This window comes from Molossus molossus, unplaced genomic scaffold (genome assembly GCF_014108415.1).
Source record: "Molossus molossus isolate mMolMol1 unplaced genomic scaffold, mMolMol1.p scaffold_m16_p_1, whole genome shotgun sequence".
Lineage (NCBI taxonomy): Eukaryota > Metazoa > Chordata > Mammalia > Chiroptera > Molossidae > Molossus > Molossus molossus.
Genome location: NW_023425344.1, coordinates 138,495,414 through 138,516,556, shown reverse-complemented (window position 1 = coordinate 138,516,556; position 21,143 = coordinate 138,495,414). Strand labels below are relative to the sequence as shown.

The following is a 21,143-nucleotide window of genomic DNA, read 5'->3' as shown; positions in this document are numbered from 1 at the left end:
GTCCCCAGCCCTGAGTGGGTGGTGTGGGAGGCAACCAGTCAATATGACTCTAGTACATCAATGTTTCTCTCTGTCTCTCTCTCTCTCCCTCCCTCCCTCCCAGTCTATCTGATGATAAATAGAAAAGTAACCTCTGGTGAGGAATAAAAATAATTTATATAAATATATATATATATAATTATATAGATAGATATCAAGGAAGCTACCTCTGAATGATCCGTTTAATGGTGATTTTTATATTTCCTTTTCAGTGTTTATATATACATGAACAAATATATATGGTATGGAAGATAGCTGTATAAAATACATGTAAACATCTAAATAATAACATAACTGTAAAGTTATCAAAATGAGGGTGTCTGAAGCCATGCAGCAGTACATTTTTCCAGATAAATTCTAGTATCATAAACAACTATTAAAATGGGCAAAATCTATTAGCAACTATTCTCAGAAAATACTTTCTTAGAAAAGAGGCAGGGCAAGATTGCGATGTGTGAACACGTGGGAATGAGGAGACCGCCGCAGCAGTCCAGGTCCGTGCCCGGTGACAGCTTCCTGGCCTGGCGCACGGCCCGGCCCTGCCATCCGAGCAGAGCGCGAGGTCCCACCGCGCAGGGGGCGAGACCACAGTACCGGGCCGCTGCAGCAGTTAGACTCTGTTAGCCAGTCTGTTAGTGAGGGAGTCTGATTACAGACAGAAGGGACGTGTGCAGGGCTGACACCAGAAGTTTGTAAGGGGTTCTCCATGAGTCCTTGCCTGAAGGCTAGCAGTCTGTTCTCGTATTAAGACTAGAAAAACCCAGCGCTTACCACGTAGCAACATAGCAGCTTTTGGCGCTGACAGCAGAACAGAGACGGGACGTCAGAGAGTCCTGGGGGGAGAGCATTATGGAATATTGAAGTTTAAGCCGTGTTCGAGTCAAGAAACCGCATAAATCCTCCTGGCAACATGAAGAAAAACAGGGGCTCTTTCACAGTAGTTAGAATTATGCCCTGGAGTCATGTTCTCTAATGGAGAAAACAGTAAGAACTTCAGAGGGTTGTTGGGAGGATTAATTTTTGTTTTTTATCTGAAGTGTTCAACACATATAGTATTATTATCATCATCATCATTACTATTATTACTATGAGCAGGGCATGAAACTGTCAAAAGAGGTATAGCAAATCATGAGACAAAGCTATTTTTCTTTTAATTTCAAAAAATTCTTTTAGAAGAAAAATGAAACTAGGATGAAGTTAACTGAATAAAAGAGGCTACCTGGTAATGTAAGGCAGCGCGGTGAGAATCAGACTCTGACAGGTCAGTCAAGTCAGTACATGCTTCCTATTGCTACTGCTACTAACAGGTTACCACAAACTGCGTGGTTTAAAGGAACACAAATGTGTTATCTCACAGTTCCAGAGGACAGAAATCTAAAGTGACTATAATGGGGCTAAAATCAGGGTGTTCACAGGGCTGGTTTCTTCCGAAGGCTCCAGGGAAGAATCCTCTCCTTGCCATTTCTCACTCCAGGCTGCTTGTATGCAGGTGTGACTCTCCTCCAGTCTCAATACAGCTGCGGAGCATCTGCTCCCTCTGTCACGCGACCTCTCCCACATCACTTCTCCTCCTGCCTAAATCTTATAATGATACATGTGATTACTTTTAGGACCTACCCAGAGGATCTAAAATAAACTCTCCATCCAAGATCCTTCATGTAATCACACCTGCTAAGCCTTTTTTTGTCATCTCAAGTAATATTCACAGGTTCTAGGGATTTGGACACTGTCATCTTTGCAGCCCTGCCACATAGGCCAAAGGTCATAAGAGCAAGATTGGAAAGGAGAGGGAAAGAGAGGAGGAGACACTAGAATGTTCTGCAAAATTTTATTTTTGAAAGTGTTTGGTCAAGGAGAAACACATTGAAAGCCAGAACAAATGTACAAAATAAAATTTTATTGTTATTTTTAGGTGTTTTAAATGTTTATCTACGTTTGAAAGGGCAGACAACGATAGAGAATCCACTGTGGTCTTCAAGTGGGAATAAAGGACAACGATGGAATGAGGCTCATGTTAATATATATCCAATTACTTCATTTCAGGTAAGCAAACAATCCATTCTGCGGATAGATCGCTGGTTGCACGTGAGCAGAGTTAAAGGCAGACCTTCAACAAACATTAGAATATAAATATTAAAAACTTCTTTGATATAATCATCACAGAAATCAGATGATTAGTTGTAAAAGCTGCTGTATAAAGAGAAAATGCCCTTTTCCTTTATTGATTAACATCTGTGAAGTAGTATGTTTGAATAATAGTCTATCAAACGATTTGCCTGGAGAAAATGTAATCCATTTCTATAAAATCACACTTGTATATTTTGTTCCCCGAAGACAAATAAAATAGGTTCTTATAATAATGAAAGCTGGATAATCAATTCTCAATTAAGCTTTCGGAATCTTGATGCAGTGTTATATACTTTAGCAAAACGTGTCTCTATGTGGTAATGTCAGTTTAGTTATTTATCACAAAGAGAACTTTAACAAGTTATTTTTCTTTGTTTTTATATAGAAAAGAAGTAAGGCTTAGATGGAATTGAGACTTAGCTGCAAATGTATAATAGACATTTTAATGACTATAACAATGGCCATGATGGCTAGAAACAATATTTCATGAAATTATTTCAGTAGAGAAAATAATGGACTTTCAGTGATTTTGTGCAACTATATTATGTACTCAGGTTAAGGTTGTTGTTTTTTTTTTTTTTCCCTACTGGTGATTTTAGATGCATTTCATGGTATATACAGTAAGAGTATAAAAAAATCTGACAGCTGCAATTATGCTTTTCCTTTCTTTGAGCAATGCCATTTTCTGGTAATCTAATCTATACAATTCTAATGGCTTTTATGTAGAAATTGCACTTCTAAATCTAACCAGGATGATAAAAATGCATACAGTTGTTCACATTGGCAAAGAATAATGTAGTAAGTCTAGCTGATTATTTATAAACACATAAAAGTTACTGAAATCATAGACCATGGGAATCATTATGTTTCTATGAAGAAGAATATAAGTGTGCAAATTGAATCTATGGCAATATATCATCAAACCAAATTGACCTGAGGAGACAGAACTCCAAAGTATTACTGATAAACATAACCTTAATATTAAAATGGGCATACCTATATAGGCATCAAAGAGAGCCTCTTTCTAAAAAATTGTTTTTTCTAGACATACTTGTGCTTCCAACATGACTGCCTTGACAACATAAAATTATTAAATCAAATATGTATACCATAGGTTATTTAAGAGAATAGTTATGTTAATATCCCTTCGGGATAATCCTTATTGACATAAACATCCATTTAATAAATATTTATTGAGCATCATTAAGACAATAATTTCTTGTCATTGACAACAGTACAATACATATATTTTGCACCACTACTGTGTGCCAGGTTCGTGCTAGGCATAAAGATTTAAAAAATATTGTTTACCTCAGAATCATGGAAATACACATGCATCTAAACACAGACATCACATGATGTAATAGTTGAAGTAATAGAGATATATGTAAGGTTTCATGAGTATAACTAACCAAAAACCATATGGAGATGAAATAAGAAAAGCTGACTGGCCCTGGCAGATTTGGCTCAGCGGTTAGAGCATCAGCCCATGGACCAAAGTGTCTGGGTTCAATTCCGGCCAAGAACACGTACCTTGGTTGTGGGGTTGGGGTCGTGTGGGTGGCAACCAATCGATGTGTCTCTCTCACATCAATGTTTCTCTCTGTCTCTCTCTCTTACTCCCACTGTCTGAAGATAAATGCAAAAATGTCCTGGGGTAAGGATTAAAAAGAAAACCTGACTGTATGAGGTGAAACCTGGCTCGAAGAGATAGACTACAAAGCCAAGGACTATTGCAGCTGAGTTCAGAGTGAATAAAGACATTGAGGTCCTATACCACAGCATTTGCCAGAGAAACAGAGAAACATTTTTTCTGGAACTTGGTTCTCAAAAATAAATCAAAGACTAGTGTGAGATGAGGTTAAGGAACCTAAGGAACGTGGGCAGTGGGGAGGCATTAAACTGTTTTCTCAGGTAATGAAACGCAGTATCACTCAGGTTGCTGTACAGAATTCTGGTTCAAGGAGGTGGCATTAATCTGCCAAACTAGGTAGGACACCATAAAATATGTGGAAGGAAAAAACTAGGGAAGTGATTTAAAAAAAAGGGGGGGGGGGATGATTTAAAGATTATATTTAGGTATAAAAACCAGCAGAACATTTTTATGTTGGGAATTTGGAAAGTAGCCATAAATGACTAAGAACTTTATAACTAGGGGGTCTTGGGTAATGTTTGTACTACACATTACCTTCAACAACAAAAAGAGGAAAAGAGACAAGCTTCAGAGAGAAATCTGGTTACTCCTATCTTGGACATGTTAATATAAAATTCCTGTGAAATATCCTTTTAAAAAGGTGCAGAAGGGCTGTCAACATGTTTATCTGAAACATTGGGGACATACAGTCTGTGACTCACCAGGTTGTACATGCTACCTAACACTCTGGGAGTGGTTGATATTCCCAAGGAAAAGTACACATGTGTAAACAGTGATTAAAAGATAGAACCATGCGGAACACTAACCAAACTTTCACATAAACTGTGGAAGAGCAGTTTGATCCTGTAGTATTTTTTAGAGTTAAAAGGAAGGAGATCCAGGAAAGTTTGGTGTTCACAGAATTTAAAGACAATGGTACCCAAATTGGAAAGCAGATAGAGTCTATTGGACTGGTCATTACAGAGAGTGTCCACTCTTGAGAAATTAGGGAAGACCACCATCTTGACTGAATGATTCATGATACAGAATTAACGGAATGACCTACAGGCAGATTTTAAATGATTACATAATTTGTGCAAATAGTTGCTTTCTTCTATCATTTTTTTTCCCATTAGAAATGGTATAGATTTTGTTGTGTTGTTTTGTTTTTGCAAGTGAATAAATTCTTCATTCAGGATGTTGCAACAGGGAGAATATTAAAGGGAATGTCGCCCTCGATATGAGCAATGAGAGGGTCTTCACAGAGAGAAGAGACAAGCAGCAGAGTGCAGCTCCCTGTTTGATGCTGTGATCTTAGAGAAAGGAATTGTTTTTCTTTGTGACTTGGCCCATCTTACCTCTTAGTCCATCGCATCCTGTTCACAGAACTGTTGATTAAAAAGGGGATTTCAAGATGTGAGTTAGTCTTTTGTTACCAGGAAGTATGTGGTCAGTGTAAATTCACAGCAAAACATTTACTACTCATTACAAACAGCCTCTGCAATTTACATATTAAATTCACGCAAAGAGATTTCCAAGAATGTTCAAAGCAGATGTTCAAGAATGTTCCGATGAATAAAGCTTTATGCACAATGAGTCAGACCTTGGAGAACTTCACTGTCATCAGCTCTTATTCCAACTGTAAATCTGACTGGGTTTGCGGAACTGGTACTCAAAGTGGTGATTATTTCTGGTGCTGTTTGTTCCCTTTTGTAGATCCATATTTCCATCTGGTATTGATTTTATTTTTCCCAAAGGATTTCATTTAACATATATTGTAGCGTAGATTTGCTAAACATGAATTCTTTTTATCTTTTGTACTTCTGAAGATGTCTGTAACACCTTTATTTTTTTAAAGACATTTTCTCTGAGTCTAGTATTCTAGTGTTTCCTTTTAAAACTTGAAGGATGCTGTTTTACTGCCTTTGTTTGCATTTTTTCCAACAATAAGTTTGCTGACACTTTTACATTTAGTCTTCCACATGCAATGTGACTTTGGTTGCTTTTAAGATTTTCTTCTTATCACTAGTATTGAGCAATTTGACTATGATGTGCTTTTGTGTCGTTTTCTTTATTTTCTATTTGTGTTCCATTTGGGATAGTTTATATTCTGTCTTCACATTTACTAATTGTTTCTTTTGAAATCTCTAATTTGCCCTCAATACTATTCAGTATATTTTTCATTTCAGCCATTGTACTTTTCATCTCTACAAACACAATTTGAATCTTTAAAAAATATTTCTCATGTCTCTAGTTTAATGTTTTGAACATACAAAATCAAATTATAATAATTATTTTAATGGCATTGTCTGCTAATGTTAACATCTGTGTCAGTTGTTGGTTGGTTTTAATTGATTGTTTGTTTGATTTTTTCTCCTCATTACAAATTGTTATATTTCTACTTCTTTGCATGCCCGGTAGTGAGATTGGATGTCACAAATCATGAATTTTATCTTGATAGGTGCTGGACACTTTTGTATTTCTGTAAATATTCTTGAGCTTGTTTGGGGATATAGTTGAGTTACTTGGAAACAGTTTTATCATTGTTGGCCTTGCTTTTGAGATGTTAGGTAATTCAGTGATTCCACTTCTGAGTATATACCCAAAGAAACCCAAAACACAAATTCAAAAGAATATACGCACTCCTATATTCATTTCAGTTTTATATGCAATAGCCAAAATATGTAAGAAGCCCAAGTGCCTATCAGTAGATGATTAGATAAAGAAGATGTGGTACAAATATATAATGGAATATTACTTGACCATAAAAAAGAAGGCAATCTTACCATTTGTGACAGCATGGATGGAGTTATACTAAGTGAAATAAGTCAGTCGAGAAAGACAAATACCATATGATTTCACTTATATTTGGAATCTAAATAGCAATATCCACAAACAAAACAGAAACAGACTCATAGATATAAAGAGAGAAGTGGGGTTAGGAGACTGAGTGAAAAGGTGAAGAAATTAAGAAATACAAATTGGAAGTTACAGAATAGATATAGGGATGTAAAGTACAGCATAAGAAATATAGTCAATAATGTTGTGATAACTATGTACGGTGCCACGTGAACACTGTAAAGTGTGTAATTGTCTAACCACTATACTATATACCTGAAACTAATACAAAATAATATGGAATGTAAACTTTAATTGAAAAAAAAAAAAAAAAAAAACAAGAAAAAAAAAAAGAGGCTTGTTAGGTGAGACCAGAGCAGTGTTTGATTATAGGGCTAATTATTTCTCACACTGGACTGAGAGTCTTCTGAGTACTCTAAACAAAGCCTCATAGATTATTATGAGGTTTTCCAAGTCCTGTGTGAGCTGGGTACTGTTACCTTAAATGCATCCCTCTGGTTCTTTTCCAGGTCGTGTGTAATTCCCGCACATTAATGTCTTGATCAGCACGTCTCTGAATATGTGAAGGGGGCCCCTCTGTAGTTCTTTTTTTCTGTGCAACACTTCCTTTGCTGGTATTCTACCCTGCACACTTCAAGTGCCTTAGACTCCTGAGACCCTGAGCTCCATCTCTTTAACTCAGATTTTCTCCCAGGCTCCACCTTGGTTCTCTTGCACCGTGGCCTATCAACTCTGTGCAGGGCAGCAGTAGGGCTGTTTGCTCTCCATCTCAGGAATCATTATTCTTCATTACCTGATATTTAGTGTCCTAAACATCATCATTTCATAAATTCTGTTCAGTTATTTGGTTGTTTCAGATGGGAGAAAACATCTGGTTCCTGGTACTCTAACTTGGCGAGAAGAAAAAACAAAAAGTAAAGATTTTGAATCAATGAATTTCTAAGCTATTTAAATGACCAGTGGAAAATAAAGTTAATAAAATCACCTGTTAGATATCTATGTTCTTTCATTCCCTAACATATTTCTAGGTCCATGGGCTCAGGACTTTCTCTTACTTTATAAACCTTGATCACTGAAGGAAACATGAAACACAACTACACCATCCTATCCTTTTTGTTTGTTTTTGTACTATTTTGTGTTGTTTTGGGGTTTCTTGCTTTGAGCTTTTTTCAGACAAAGTATTTTTTACTCAAAAACTTTTATAACCTAGCAAGCTTTTTCAAAAATACTTATGTATGGAATGACTACCAGGAAAGCATGGTAACAATTGAATGGAATATATTACCATATAAATTAAGTTGGGAGAAGTCTTAATATTATTCGAATGTAGCTTTGTGGCATTCTAGGACATCTTTAATTCAAGTGGAAAGACTATCTCTTACCTCTTAGAATTCTAAATGAGATATAAGTGATTCTGAGCCTCTTGTTCACTAACACTTGTGTTGTTTTATTTGTTTGGAATTGTATACCTTTAAATTAGTTTGGTCCATAAACCCTTTCAAAAATAACCACTTACAAAGTCCTTTGAGTGTATCTAATTAGCTTATCTGAAAATAAAATTATTCTGTAGTCTATTTCAGGGCAAATAGATGTTTTGTCATAGTGAAATTTCGTTTGTGGCTCTTTTTCTAGAATTAATTTAGCATGATCAGTGCTTGTAATGAAAATATATTTTGCTGGATTTGAAAAAATTATGGGAAATTTCCCACAAAAGTAAAATTAATATAGTGTTTGTCTTAGAATGTCACAATCACCAAAAAAAAATATTTAACCATTCTTTTAGTACCTTACTTATTCCAAATGTTTTCTAGAGACATTGTGAGGCATAAAATACTGTCATTTCATTTTCTTAGCTATAGGTGAAAGTAATTCTGGAGATTTTCTATTCTTATATCCTCATTTCAAGATTTGGAATTAGGTTTTGAGACAATTTGTCTTAAATTCATTAATAGTTAACATTAAATAAGGATTAAAAAGATTATAGTGCTCCTATTGTATCATGTTGACTTTATGTTTATCTAACTAAACATAATATTAATCAATATTAACCTAAGTAGACTTCATCACAAACTCATGTAGATACATATCTGGCATTTTGTGCCCAAATCCATGGCAATTGATAAACACGAGGATGGCGTTCCTAAAGCAACCACTGAAAACATCTGCCGATTGCAGTGCACAGTGCATCTATTTCTTTCTGTCTTTGCCAACAATTACACTCTCATGGTATTATTTCATATTAGAAGCTTTGACGACTAGTTGCCATGTATTCAGCAAGCTGGACTGACAGAGTCTTTGGAAGTTAAACTCACTGTTCATATTTGTAGAGCTTCCCCTGGGTAGAAGCTAAGGCTGTACACCTGGTTTATAATGTTGCCTCTCTTCAAATCTCCTTTGTAATGGTTAACGCTAGTTCAATTGTTTGTTGACACAGTGAAAACAATAAAGGTAAAATTACTCCTGTCAATTTACATTTAATTAATAATTAATATTTTAAATGTATTTATATCCTGAAGTTTATTCGAGCGTGATACGCTGTCAGTTTTCGAACTACATTCTTAGACTTTGTGTTTGCCTTTGCATTAATGACCGGTCATGCTTCTCTCCTCGGGAGGAAATAACACGTTGGGAACATTTGCAGAAGGCACATTCATGCTGAAGTTAGGTTACCAGAGGTGCATTTCTTCTTTGACTCCCTTCTCTACTTTTACTCATTAGTTCTGTATGTAGCTCTTCTTTTACTGAGAAATTATATTTGAATACCAGCTCTGACAGCATCATCTATATCTCTGTCTCTGTATTGACATCTGTATGTATGTGTATGTTTCAAAGCATTATAAGGTATGTAAGAAACTCTCAGTCCATGAATCAAAATAATTTTTGTGGCATAATTATAGTAAAGAAATATATATATATATATATTTATATATTTATATATACATTTTTTTAATTGTCACTTGAATTTATAAACCAAGCGTTACCTTTCTGATTGTGCAGTATTTCTTGCATACTGAGTTTGTTGAATTGCATAGACATACAGTGAAAACATTAAAATTTTGAATTTGTCATTTCATTCAGAAAAACCATTGTAAATAATATCAATATGATTGTGTATGAAGAACAGGTCTGCGTAATCTGAACCCTCTTTTTGGAGACCTAAACTTCAACATTTTTTCCCCAAGTATCTAGATGTTTTTTGTTGTTTTTTTTTTGTTTTTTTTTCATGGTAATTAACCAAATGCATTTTGGAAGTACAGAAGAGGAAAGGAACATAGTTTTATCTCTTAATATAATAGTAGTCAGAATCATGATGGCACTTCATAAAAATATGACACAATTTAACTTATTCAATTAGAGAGCATTTCAGATTTTTTCATTGCATACAGGTCACATCTGCCAAGTTGAGATACTCTCATATTACAATTAATTGCTATAGTTTATCCTCATTTTTATATTGGAGAAAAGATGTTTGTCACCAAGGATTTCTTTTATAAACACTTGAAAATTTGGTTCTGGTACATTCTTAAGCTGAATATCTATGCATTTTATTTCTGTTATCTACCTCAAAATCACAAGAATATTTTTTAAACAGTATCTCTTTAGGTCTTAATCCACAAGCCATGTATGAGTTTATTAGAACCTGCAAAATTTTGTTATAATGATTCAAAGATATAGTTGGAGTTGGAGTTCAGAACAAAAACAGAACAATGCAAAACATATTTCTCTGTGAGAGTCAAAACAAGTTAAACATAATCTGTAGCTTCTCAATAGCACGACTGCTATGGAGAGTCACAGGAAACAAGCACACTGCTCAAGACCTCCTTCCTGCTCTGAGCAGATGCTGAGGAAGACTACAGTGCTTCCTTGGCCTATTGGATTAGACTTGCTGTCACCACATGATTGCAAATAAAGATTAAAAATACTGATTATAGCTGTACCAATGGTTTGATTTTCAGAAAATATTTTTATCATAATCCCTGATTTATTTCCATACAATACATGAAACATCCACTATGCTTATATAGAAAGTAATCACCTTGCTCTATACATTGACAGACTGTTTTACCCATAGTTGTACAGATAAATGTACAGGAAGAAACAGATTTACAAATCAGCCAATATTAATACCATAACAATTCATTCAGGATCACCAAGGGATGAGATATTGATATAAGAATGTTCTAGATGTAGGCAGTACTTGAACACATGAAACTTTGACTTTTGCTGATTTGTATTTTTGTTTTTCAGCCAACTACACACTTACAGTCAACATATTCCCATTAGGAAGGTACACACATATTCAATTACATCAGTCATTCAACCCAGATGTTTACCATGAAATGCTCCCCGACACTCCCTCTCAGTCTGACCATAAAAGAAAGGGGGTGGCATCCTTCACAACCTCTCTGCCTTAAGACTTGACTGTTAACATGAGCTTGATCCCACCTTGTGATTTGTTTTTCGTTTTTTAATTTTTTTAAATAGATTTTAGAGAGAGAGGAAGGGAGAGGGAAAGAGATAGAAACATCGATGAGAGAGAACATCAATTGCCTATCTCCTGCATGCCCCTCATTGGGGATCGGGCCCACAACCTGGGCATGTGCCCTGACTGGGAATCGAACCAATGACCTCTTGTGCATGGGTCAATACTCAACCACTGAGCCACACTGGCCAGGTCCACCTTCTGTTTTTAATCCATCTGCACAGAGATGCAAATGAAAGGAAGAAAAAGGAAATAAGTAGAGAAAAGAGGAGTGCTTACCTTTTTATATTTTTCAGATTTAAATTTATTTCCCCAGTAAATTTAATTCTGTGAAGTGAACAGAAGAGTTTAATATTTCCTCCTTACAGATTTAGTAGCTGAAAACTAAAGTGAATATGTAAATATTCAGATTTCACTGCTAAATCTCTATTAAGATGATTTAATACATGCTATTAAGAGATTTTTATTTCATAGGAAATACCAGGATAATAATATTTAAGGAGATGAAGATAAGTTTGACTATATTTTTTCTCTATTTTCGTGGATGTGTGTTCCCTGCTCCAAAGTGCTTAGCATTTTCAAGTCAGTAGCAGAAGTCTGGACATGCTGTAAGCAATCGCAGGGTCATTCCAGGGAAAGCAACGTGGAAAAAGTCAGGAATGTTTTGATTATTTATAGATTTTAGTTTTCATTTTTCTCAAATAACCTAATTATTTTATCTTGACTCTTATCTCCAGGTAACAAGAACTTATTTAAAATAATTATGTACTTTAAATAAGAAAAACTGTGGTTCATTTTAGTATCTATTCCCTTTTGCATAGCTCAGAGAGAAACTCTGTGCACTCCCAAACCTGTTTCTCCAGCCCCCCTTCCAATAAAAGGATTATGACTTCAGCTTCTGTTTCAATTCTGTGTCAGCAGGTGTAGAACTTTGTAACGTATCCTTATTAGCCTTTTCACCAGCATCTTGCCTTGCACACAGCACATCTCCTGAGCTTTGCCATGGCTGCTCTGCAGACCCTGCGTTCTACTCTGCCTGCTCTGTGGACTCCCCTTCCCTTCTCTCTCCATCTTTTAAAATCAAAATTCTTGATGACTCAAGAGGTTTCCTCCTTACTATACCAAATTGTCCTGAGTAATACATTCTTATTCCTTCCAGAATTAAAATTCGACTAAGTCAGAAATCTACACTTTATTCAGTTAGATCTCTTAAAATACCTGCACAAAAGAAAAATTTGTGATGACAGCACTTTGCCCGCATTTAATAAAGGATTAGCCTTGTGGCCAAATGGAAATGCTTAACTTTCTGAAATAAGACTCATATCAACACGGATCTATGAGCTTTGACTTTCTCCAAGATAACATTCTATTCATGTTGAGTCTTCTCTCCATAACTAAAACTGAAAAGGGGGGGTGGGAATAACCACTGATCTATTCTAACATTGATTCTCTACCAGGTAAACGGCATATATCAAAAAAATAAAAATACCCAAAAGACTTAAAAACACATGGTTAGAAAAAAGACAATACCTTCTCACAGATAGAGTGCTGATAGGGACAGTTTTTAATGACCTTAAATAGCCATGTACTCTAAATAAGTGTGTATAAAATATTTTAGAATGTAGTCACCTCAGCCTTGTTCAGAACTGCTAAATATAATTTTAATGTCTAGCAATGACAATAAGGTACTGGTTAAATAAATATCTATCTAATAAGGTAGAATATGCTGCAGTCATTAAAATGACTTCTTTTCCACATTCAGTGCTCTTGAATGGTTATACTACTGTCATTTTTTAAAATCTTCACTTGTAATTTAAACAGTCATCTGAGAGGTGTTTATCCACTTCCCAGCTACCTCCTTCCAAAACACCACCCCAAGTCAAGTATAATTAATTATTTCCAGACAGCCAAAGCAATGCTTCATTGACAGTTCTGAGGACTGGACATTTGCGTACTGCTAACTTGGTTCAGAGATTTTAGTGCTGGCCTGCAGTTTTATTATGGCTTCAGTGATACAGGACATTTTGGATGTTTTCCAAGAAATAGCTTTGGACACTACTTATTAACATACCTCAACACAGATAAGCAGGAAAACCTCTCTGTAGAAATTAAATATAATAGTAAAAACTTCTCAAATTTTTTCCCCTTCAAGTTATGAAAATTATTCTTATTCTTATGGGCAATATTCAAGTGGGTGACAGGAACCCAATTCAAAGTTAATAACTAATTCTTCTGCTTACTAATTAGTTCAATTGAAGAAAGTATAATAGCATATCAGAGACAAATGTGTCAACAGATTTCTTCTCAAAGGAAGTCTAAATGATCTGAAAATCACCACAAATATGCCTTTAAGAAGCCATATTAAGATATCATCAAAGACAAAAAATTAAAACAAAAATTTTGATATTCATATAAATAGACTTTCACCACAAATTGTTGCATTTAAATAAGGCTAGAAATTTTATAAAACTGCACATATCAGCTTGATGTTAAAAATTGGTCTTTATTAAGCTAATTTTTCTCTGGAAAGACCAAAATATAAATTTTATTTTGACATGTAGAAATTTTTTCTAGAAATACAGTCACAAAATGCATAGTTTGCCTTTTAATATCAAACAAATTAAAAGGTTTAGATGGAAGCAAGAAATAATTAAAGGGTTATAGAGAAAATTCTGAAAGAATTTTGTTTCTGTAAATGAAATAATAATTGGTATAATGATTTGCTAATTACCACTTTATTGTCATTGTATCCAGAATTTAGCGATAAAGGAAGATATTTTACTAGTCCATTCTTTCAATACTTGTGTATTAAGCCTCAGTACCAACCATTGTTCTAGATACTGGAAATTTGAAGGTTGGCTACTAAACATTCACCATAAGTAGACCCACAAATATCTTCAAGTGTTTAAAAATAGAATGTCAAAAGTGAAATTATAGCAGTAAATTATAATATTTGGGGAATATAAGGAACCCATTCACTGTATTTGCCGGAGATTTAACAATTTCATAGAGATGGTTAAACCCTTGTTCTGAGCTTCAAAAAACATAATACTTTTGTAGCAAGCCCAGGACTGATTCATTCCTTAAAAATTTCTAAAATATCAGTGTTATGTGTTTAGAGAAATTTGGAGGGAATCTTTTTTAGAGAAATACTGCTCAATCAAAAATGTTTCCCTTACCCCGGAAAATAAAAAGTAATAAGATTTGTAGTAGTTGTTTTATATCATTCAATTAAGTGTAGTATTGTTTTTAAATCAACACAGAGATTTTGCTATAAAAAACTTACACTATGCAAGGCATATCCCATTATGGTTTTTATTGAGATAGTTTTGTTTTTGCAAGTAAGAATTTTGAAGACCATCAGGTATAAAAAATGTTTGGATTATTGACAAGTTTAGGTTTTACCCATAAATTTTTCAGTAGAAATTAATCTGTAAATTAAAGCTCTACATTTAGGTTTGTTTCATTCATATTTGTAGCTCATTTTTGAAGGTATTCGAGGTCCTGGCATAGAAGGGGACATTGCCATTGATGATGTATCAATTGCCGAAGGAGAATGTGCCAAACAAGACTTAACGACTAAGAGTAAGTGCCTCTCTTTGAATTGGTTTGAACTTTGTGATCACATGAAGAGATATATCAATAAAACTAAACTTTTTAAAAAAATTAATCAATTACTCACATACAAAAGGAGCATGAAAATCCATTTTGTGTTGTGTAGAGAGTATCAGTCTTTAATTGAGTATAATTAGTGAGAAATTGTATCAGTCTAGTTGTTGAAAGTCATATTTGTAGAACTACTCAGTGATTGCTCTCTCACATGAACTGAATTGGTTCCATTTTTAGACATTGTAAAGAGACAAAAACTAAGGTTGTATATAGCAATGAGCCATTTTGCCCATACTTTTACCTTCTTGTCATTGCACTTAGCATTTCAAGTAACACATCTAATAATCTCACCCTGTGCCTGCCTAATCTTGCTTTAGAAAACTAATAGCTATACTCCGAGGAAGCACGTTTGTCAAACACATGAAAAAGTATGTTTTCTCCTCAAAGAGGTTTGAGATTTCTTCTGGGTTTCAGTACATGAGTCAATGACAGTAACGTATTAACTAAAAATAGCTACCATCTTATACAGATAATTAAATCGTTGAAAAATATTATAAATTAAATTCAATGAGGTGAATTAAACCTTCAAATTGTGAAGAAAGAGGACATGATTTACTCCTGAAATAAGAAAGCAGAATTGCTAAAAGTAGACAAAGTGAAATGACAATGAAACCCAGATGGACCTTATTATTACACAATAGGATGTTTTCTTAAACTATTAAATCCAGAGAAGTATGTGGCTGTTTTAAATAAATACATCTATAAGCATTAAAATTATTTTTATGTAGCCTTTGTCAATCAGGGGCAACAAATGGTCCTAACTAAACAAAAATATTCTCTTTGGTATGAGGAAGTATTCTGTTACATTTGTGCCTATTTGTCATTTATTAAATTTGTTTGGATGAATAGTGTTTGATGAATATTAAAGTTAATGTTGATTTCTAAATATAAGTCAGTTTGGAGGCCCAAAGCTGCTTCTTAACTGCTCAGACTCCAAACCTTCTCAGGCAGTAAATGTAACGATGGCCCACACCATCGGAAGTTGAGACTGTATGTCTCTTATTTTCAAATCTCAGCTCTCTCCTAAGTGAGAGCCCTTTTATAACTTCAACCAGGTTAATAATTATTGGACTTACCTGTTTTAGCATTCCTAGTTAAGGTATGTATTCTAAGAGGTATCACCTGAACTTGAGGCTTTCAGTGAAATACCAATTGTAGAAGGAATCTCAAGGCAGATTGCTGGAAGAGATTTTTTAGTTAGAATGGACTTCATAGTGCTTCTAAAAATTATAGTAAAGACCCCTGGCCTGTTTGGCACAGTGGTTAGAGCATCAGCCTACCGACCAAAGAGTCACGGGTTCAATTATGGTCATGGGCACGTACCTCGGTTGCTGTATGTCCCCCGCCCTGGTTGGGGTCATGTGGGTGGCAACCACTAGGTGTGTTTCTCTCACATGGTTGTTTCTCTCTCTCTCCCTCCCACTCTGTCTGAAGATAAATGTAAAAATATCCTCGGGTGAGGATTAAAAAAATAAGAAAGTAAAAAAATATTACACTAAACAGATAATTATTTACTTAATTTATAGATATTGGACTGATCTAGACATGTATAATCCACTATTTGCAGTAGCTATTTCTCTACTCATAACAATTCCTTCCTAGTTTTCATCAAGCGTAGTTTTTCTCAGTCTTTAAGCTTAAACATTTCTGAAAAGTTGAGGGAAAAAAAAAGCTGACCATTTAGATTTTCTGAGAATTTTCTGTGTTCATGCTTAGCTGGCCTGCAGAACTCTTATGTTGGGTTCAGCCAGAAACCCACACAAATGTCTTCTGAACAGTTTTTATACCATTTCATATCAATTTAAATCTGCAAATATGTTTACTTTATCAAATGCTTGACCATATAGTCAAGTTATAGTCCTTTCACTTGTCTCGGAAATGAAGCTGATAAATAACACCGGACAGAAAAATTTTCCAAAAGTGTTTTCCATATGCAAAAATTGTTTCATTAGTTCACCTAACTTGTACTGAATGTTACATGTAATACTTATTTTTTGTTTGGTTGTTTCTTGGCTTTTGTTTTCCTTGTCTTTAGATTCCGTTGATGGTGCTGTTGGAATTTTAGTACATATCTGGCTTTTCCCAGTTATTGTCCTCATCTCTATCTTAAGTCCTCGGAGGTGACCTTATCCTGGCAGAGGCTGTAAAAGATTCACCAGGCACTGGCATGAAGAGTCTTTGTAAATGGACATTGAAAAAACAAACTACCAAAGATTCCTCCACTGACTACTGACTCAAACATAAAATAATAAAAACAAATTTTTTAAGCACTGGGGATAAAAAGACATCATGGAAGTATAAGTTATTCCAAACTACATAGAAAAGATAGTCTTGACAGTAGAGAAGAGACCTTCAGGTGCTTTTGTGGCTAAAAAGATTACAGCATCATCTGGTCATCTGGTTGAACTCTGGAAAAAAAAAAAAAAGCTATAGAAATTCTTGTCAAAGCACAAAGTCATGGCTGGTTTTGTTTCAAATGAATAGTTTGCTTGTTACCATGGAAACCTAATGGCCTGCCAACAAAAACCTCACTGTAAACAGGGTACGTGAAGAGCTGGCATTTCTTTTCCTTTGGAGAAGGTTTTACTACAGAATCCCATAAACATAGGCCCTTTTCCCTTTGGTCGTTACCCTTCCCTGAAAAGCACCCGAACTCAGATTTATTTCAAACATTCATCCGCCCCACCCAGCCCATCCTACCTGACACTTTTTATTGGTTTTCCTCCCATGGCTAAGCTGTAACCGTGTGCTGTCTCTCTCTGCATGCACCGCCGTCCAGGATCGTGAGCCCGGGCTCACCTGCTCCACAGGCTTCTCGGAGTTTGCTCTCGGCCCCCTGAACCCCCAAACTGTCATCGGTTCCAACGCAGAAACCAAACCACCATCTTTTATAAATTGCCATGGAAACTAAGTGCCTTCAATGAAACAAGCCTGAATCATTTTCAACTCAGAAGCTTGCACTGCTGGGAGTGGTTTGTGTAAAACTATTTTATAAACCAACTACAGAGCCTAAACGTGCAAATGACAGGCAAGACCACGCGGCTTCTGACGAGGAGGGGACCGAAGCTGCTGCGGGAGCCGTGCAGGCGCGATCTTCGGGGTTTGACCAGACAGCCATGGCCTTTTGGCTTCTCGTCCATGCGAAAAGAACTTCCATCGAGACCAGACGTGGGAGCGACACTTTTTTTTCTTCCAGGTTATTAAATGGGTCAACCAGAACAAAAGGTTAAGATAGTACTCAGCGCAGAAGGTGGTAAAAACGCTAGAGTGGTTTTTTGACTCTGACCTCCACGTGAAGTGACATTGGCCCTAGCTTTAGAGGGAGCAAGAAAATGTTTGTGATTTCAGTGCGTACAAACTCTGCAGCAGAACTGGGCCTGAAAAATCTGGCTTTATTCTAAACACTGAGGGTAATGTGCCTCTGCCCTTTAGTCAGACTCTGTGCAAATTGTGAAATATTATTTTATTATTTTACGAAGATTCAAAAAACACTTTTACAAAAAAACAAAAACCTGTAAAAATGATTTTGAGCTACCTGAGGACAGATCATACCTTTAACCAGCCAGTTTTCCAATGCATTGTAAATTTCATTCAAACCTGTTGGTTATGAAAATTTGAAGATCTTTTTCCTTAAATTATCTCAGCTTTTAACTTCATTTCAAAAGACTTTTGTCTAAAGAAGAATATTATTATTATTATTATATGTTCTTTCAATACCCCAGGATTTAAAAAAAAAAACTGATTATGCAAGTAATTGGGATATAAGTATTAAATTATAATATTTGCAAATATTCATATAAAAAGCACAACAAAATGTAGTGGAAAAATGACACAGCTTGATTTTTTTTTTTTTTTTAATTCTGTAGAAATGTTTGTGCAAATTCAGTAATTCAACTTAAAAGATCATTTTACAGCTATGTTCAATAAAGCCTCTTTCCAGGTAAGGTATGAAAAGCAGTATGTGTGTTTGTTGAGCAATGTTCACTTCTCACCAAAATGAGAATAGCTATACAATTTATCTGTTCTGTTACGATGGGATAAATCTTCAGTGCTTCATGTACCTTAATGTCTACAGGAAGAAATTTTAATAGGATCTTCTGATGCACCCTCCCACATTTGTAATACATGTAAAAAAAAAAATGTCAAATCTTTGAAAGTAAAATATGAAACAAATATGAACTTGGAATTTAATGTGTATTTTCATAGTTAAAGAGGGGACTAGTTTGAATATCTAGGTAGTGATAGAATTGAGCTAAGTCAAATCCTTTAAATTAAATAGCATAAACAAATGAATTTCATGACTTATTTGAACAAATCAGGCATATTGAATTTTTTTTCAAAATTATGTTCAATCATTTTTTTATCACATCAAAGAGATAAACAATATTTGGAGCACTTAGCTTACTGTATACTAAATTTTTCTTTAGCTTGCCTTCCACTTTGCGTGGCAATTGTCCACTTTTATTCACTATCCCAATTAGTGGATCTTCTTTTTAATTAATTTTCTGCACGTTCATTGCTGCTAATATCAATAAAAAGGTTTTAGATCTAAACAGAGGCTTAACTCATTGCTGCCTTCTTTTCTTGAACTTTGATTTGAGTGAGGATTTTGCAAAATAAAAAGCTTATATTCAAAATATTTGCATATGCATATGTCATTTTCAGGAAAACAAGTCTTCTTTTCTCCTAAGTAACCCTACACAAAGAAATTTCTGTAAATGACAGTTTCAATCCTTCTATTAAACATGAATAAGGTACTAAGATTTTTCTGTTACCTTTCACACTGTAAGAATACATGCTTCAGAAGTTCATGAGAACTGGCTGGTACTTCAAAATTAATTTTGATTAAATTTTTAAGAAATTGCTGATGAGTGCCAAGAACAAAGGGCAATCAAAAGAACTACAAAGCAATCATATTTATTGATATGGTAATAAAGTATATATCTCAAGTGGGTTCTGGATCATTTATGTAAACCAACAAACTTAGAATTAGAATCAGTGTTTTTCAATCCAGATCAAATGTTTAGTTGCTTTAATTGAAAGTCAATGCTTAAAAATGCAGGAAATTTTTAAAAATTGGGATATGTGAAATAAATGTAAATTGTGTTAAGTAGTCTCTTCTTTAATATTAGTGATAATAACAATTTACCTGTTTACCAACTGCCTTCCTTTTTAAAATATTTTTTTGTGTTTATTATAAGTTGAACTCACTAACATATCCTCCCTTTTCTCTTTGGTAATATATTTTACGTGTAATTGATGTCAATTTTTTTTTTTCTTCTTTTATAGGAAGGCATCAGGCAATGGAGATTTTAATTTCCCAGGAGAAAGATTATACTATGTAATCTCTTACTGCCAGTAACTGATCCCTGATTAATTAGGAGCATTACTTTGTTTCAAAGATGCTGTGTCTCCACATGTTAATATTTCTACAATTGGCCTATTTTAATTACAATTGGTGGCATTTCTATGTAGTGATATATAAAAAAACAGTGCATCCAAAAACTGGTAGCATTTTAGAATTAAAATTCACTAAAGTTTTCAGAAGTGCCAAATCATACCCAATATTATTATTTTATTAGTTACAGTAGCCCCATTTTTTACGTAGGATTTGTATTAAATACTCATTGACTGTGTATTATTTTAAAATAACATAACTTTATTTTGTGCTTTATAATCTGAGTTTTCTCTTACATGCATAATATACATACCTGCTTTTTTTTTTTTTTCTTTCTTTTTTCCTGCTATGTATTTTTTAGTTCCATCACGAATTATAATATGCTATGTATCCCTGGTTTAAAATGTTTTTTCAGTTTCATGTGACTAAATTTTCTTTAAGAAACTTGAAAGATCCGTGGTATACCACAATGCCATGAAATAGGCTAAGCTAATGGTACTTTACACACATCCCAGAACTGACTTTGTCATGGCAATAAAGTATGATGACCATGATCATTGGAATCACAAAACAGTCAGTTGCATCATGTTACAGATAGTAAAATTAATCCCATTTATTACTTTCATATTTTAAAATATGACAAAATATGAGTGACAACTGTACTAACTGTTCACCAAACATGCATTTTTTAAAGACTATAATAAACTTATTTGTCAAAATGTGTAATTTGAAGAACAATTAATTTAGTTCTGTCCTTGAATCTGTATGAAACTGGCTGTGGTATTTTTCATGCTCCATTTTTTTATTTTTATTTGATTAGTGATTTGAAAGATGGTGACGAACTGATCTGATTTTGACAGAGTGATTTCAAAGGATTCTTTTGAATGCATGTTTTTTATTAAAAAATTACCTTTTTTTTTTTTAATGTGCCTTTC

General features: G+C 34.5%; 1 protein-coding gene across 2 annotated transcripts in view; it reads left to right on the top strand.

Moving 5' to 3' along the window:
- MDGA2 (MAM domain containing glycosylphosphatidylinositol anchor 2) overlaps positions 1-18,758 on the top strand; it is a 925,908-nt gene extending 907,150 nt beyond the window's left edge. For both annotated transcript variants that reach the window (XM_036269191.1, XM_036269200.1), the window contains 3 exons: positions 1,952-2,082; positions 14,621-14,726; positions 16,846-18,758. In XM_036269191.1, the coding sequence (XP_036125084.1) occupies positions 1,952-2,082; positions 14,621-14,726; positions 16,846-16,934 (326 nt within the window). In that variant the 3' untranslated portion in view covers positions 16,935-18,758. The remainder of the gene's footprint in view (positions 1-1,951; positions 2,083-14,620; positions 14,727-16,845) is intronic.
- Positions 18,759-21,143: the final 2,385 nt, after the last annotated feature.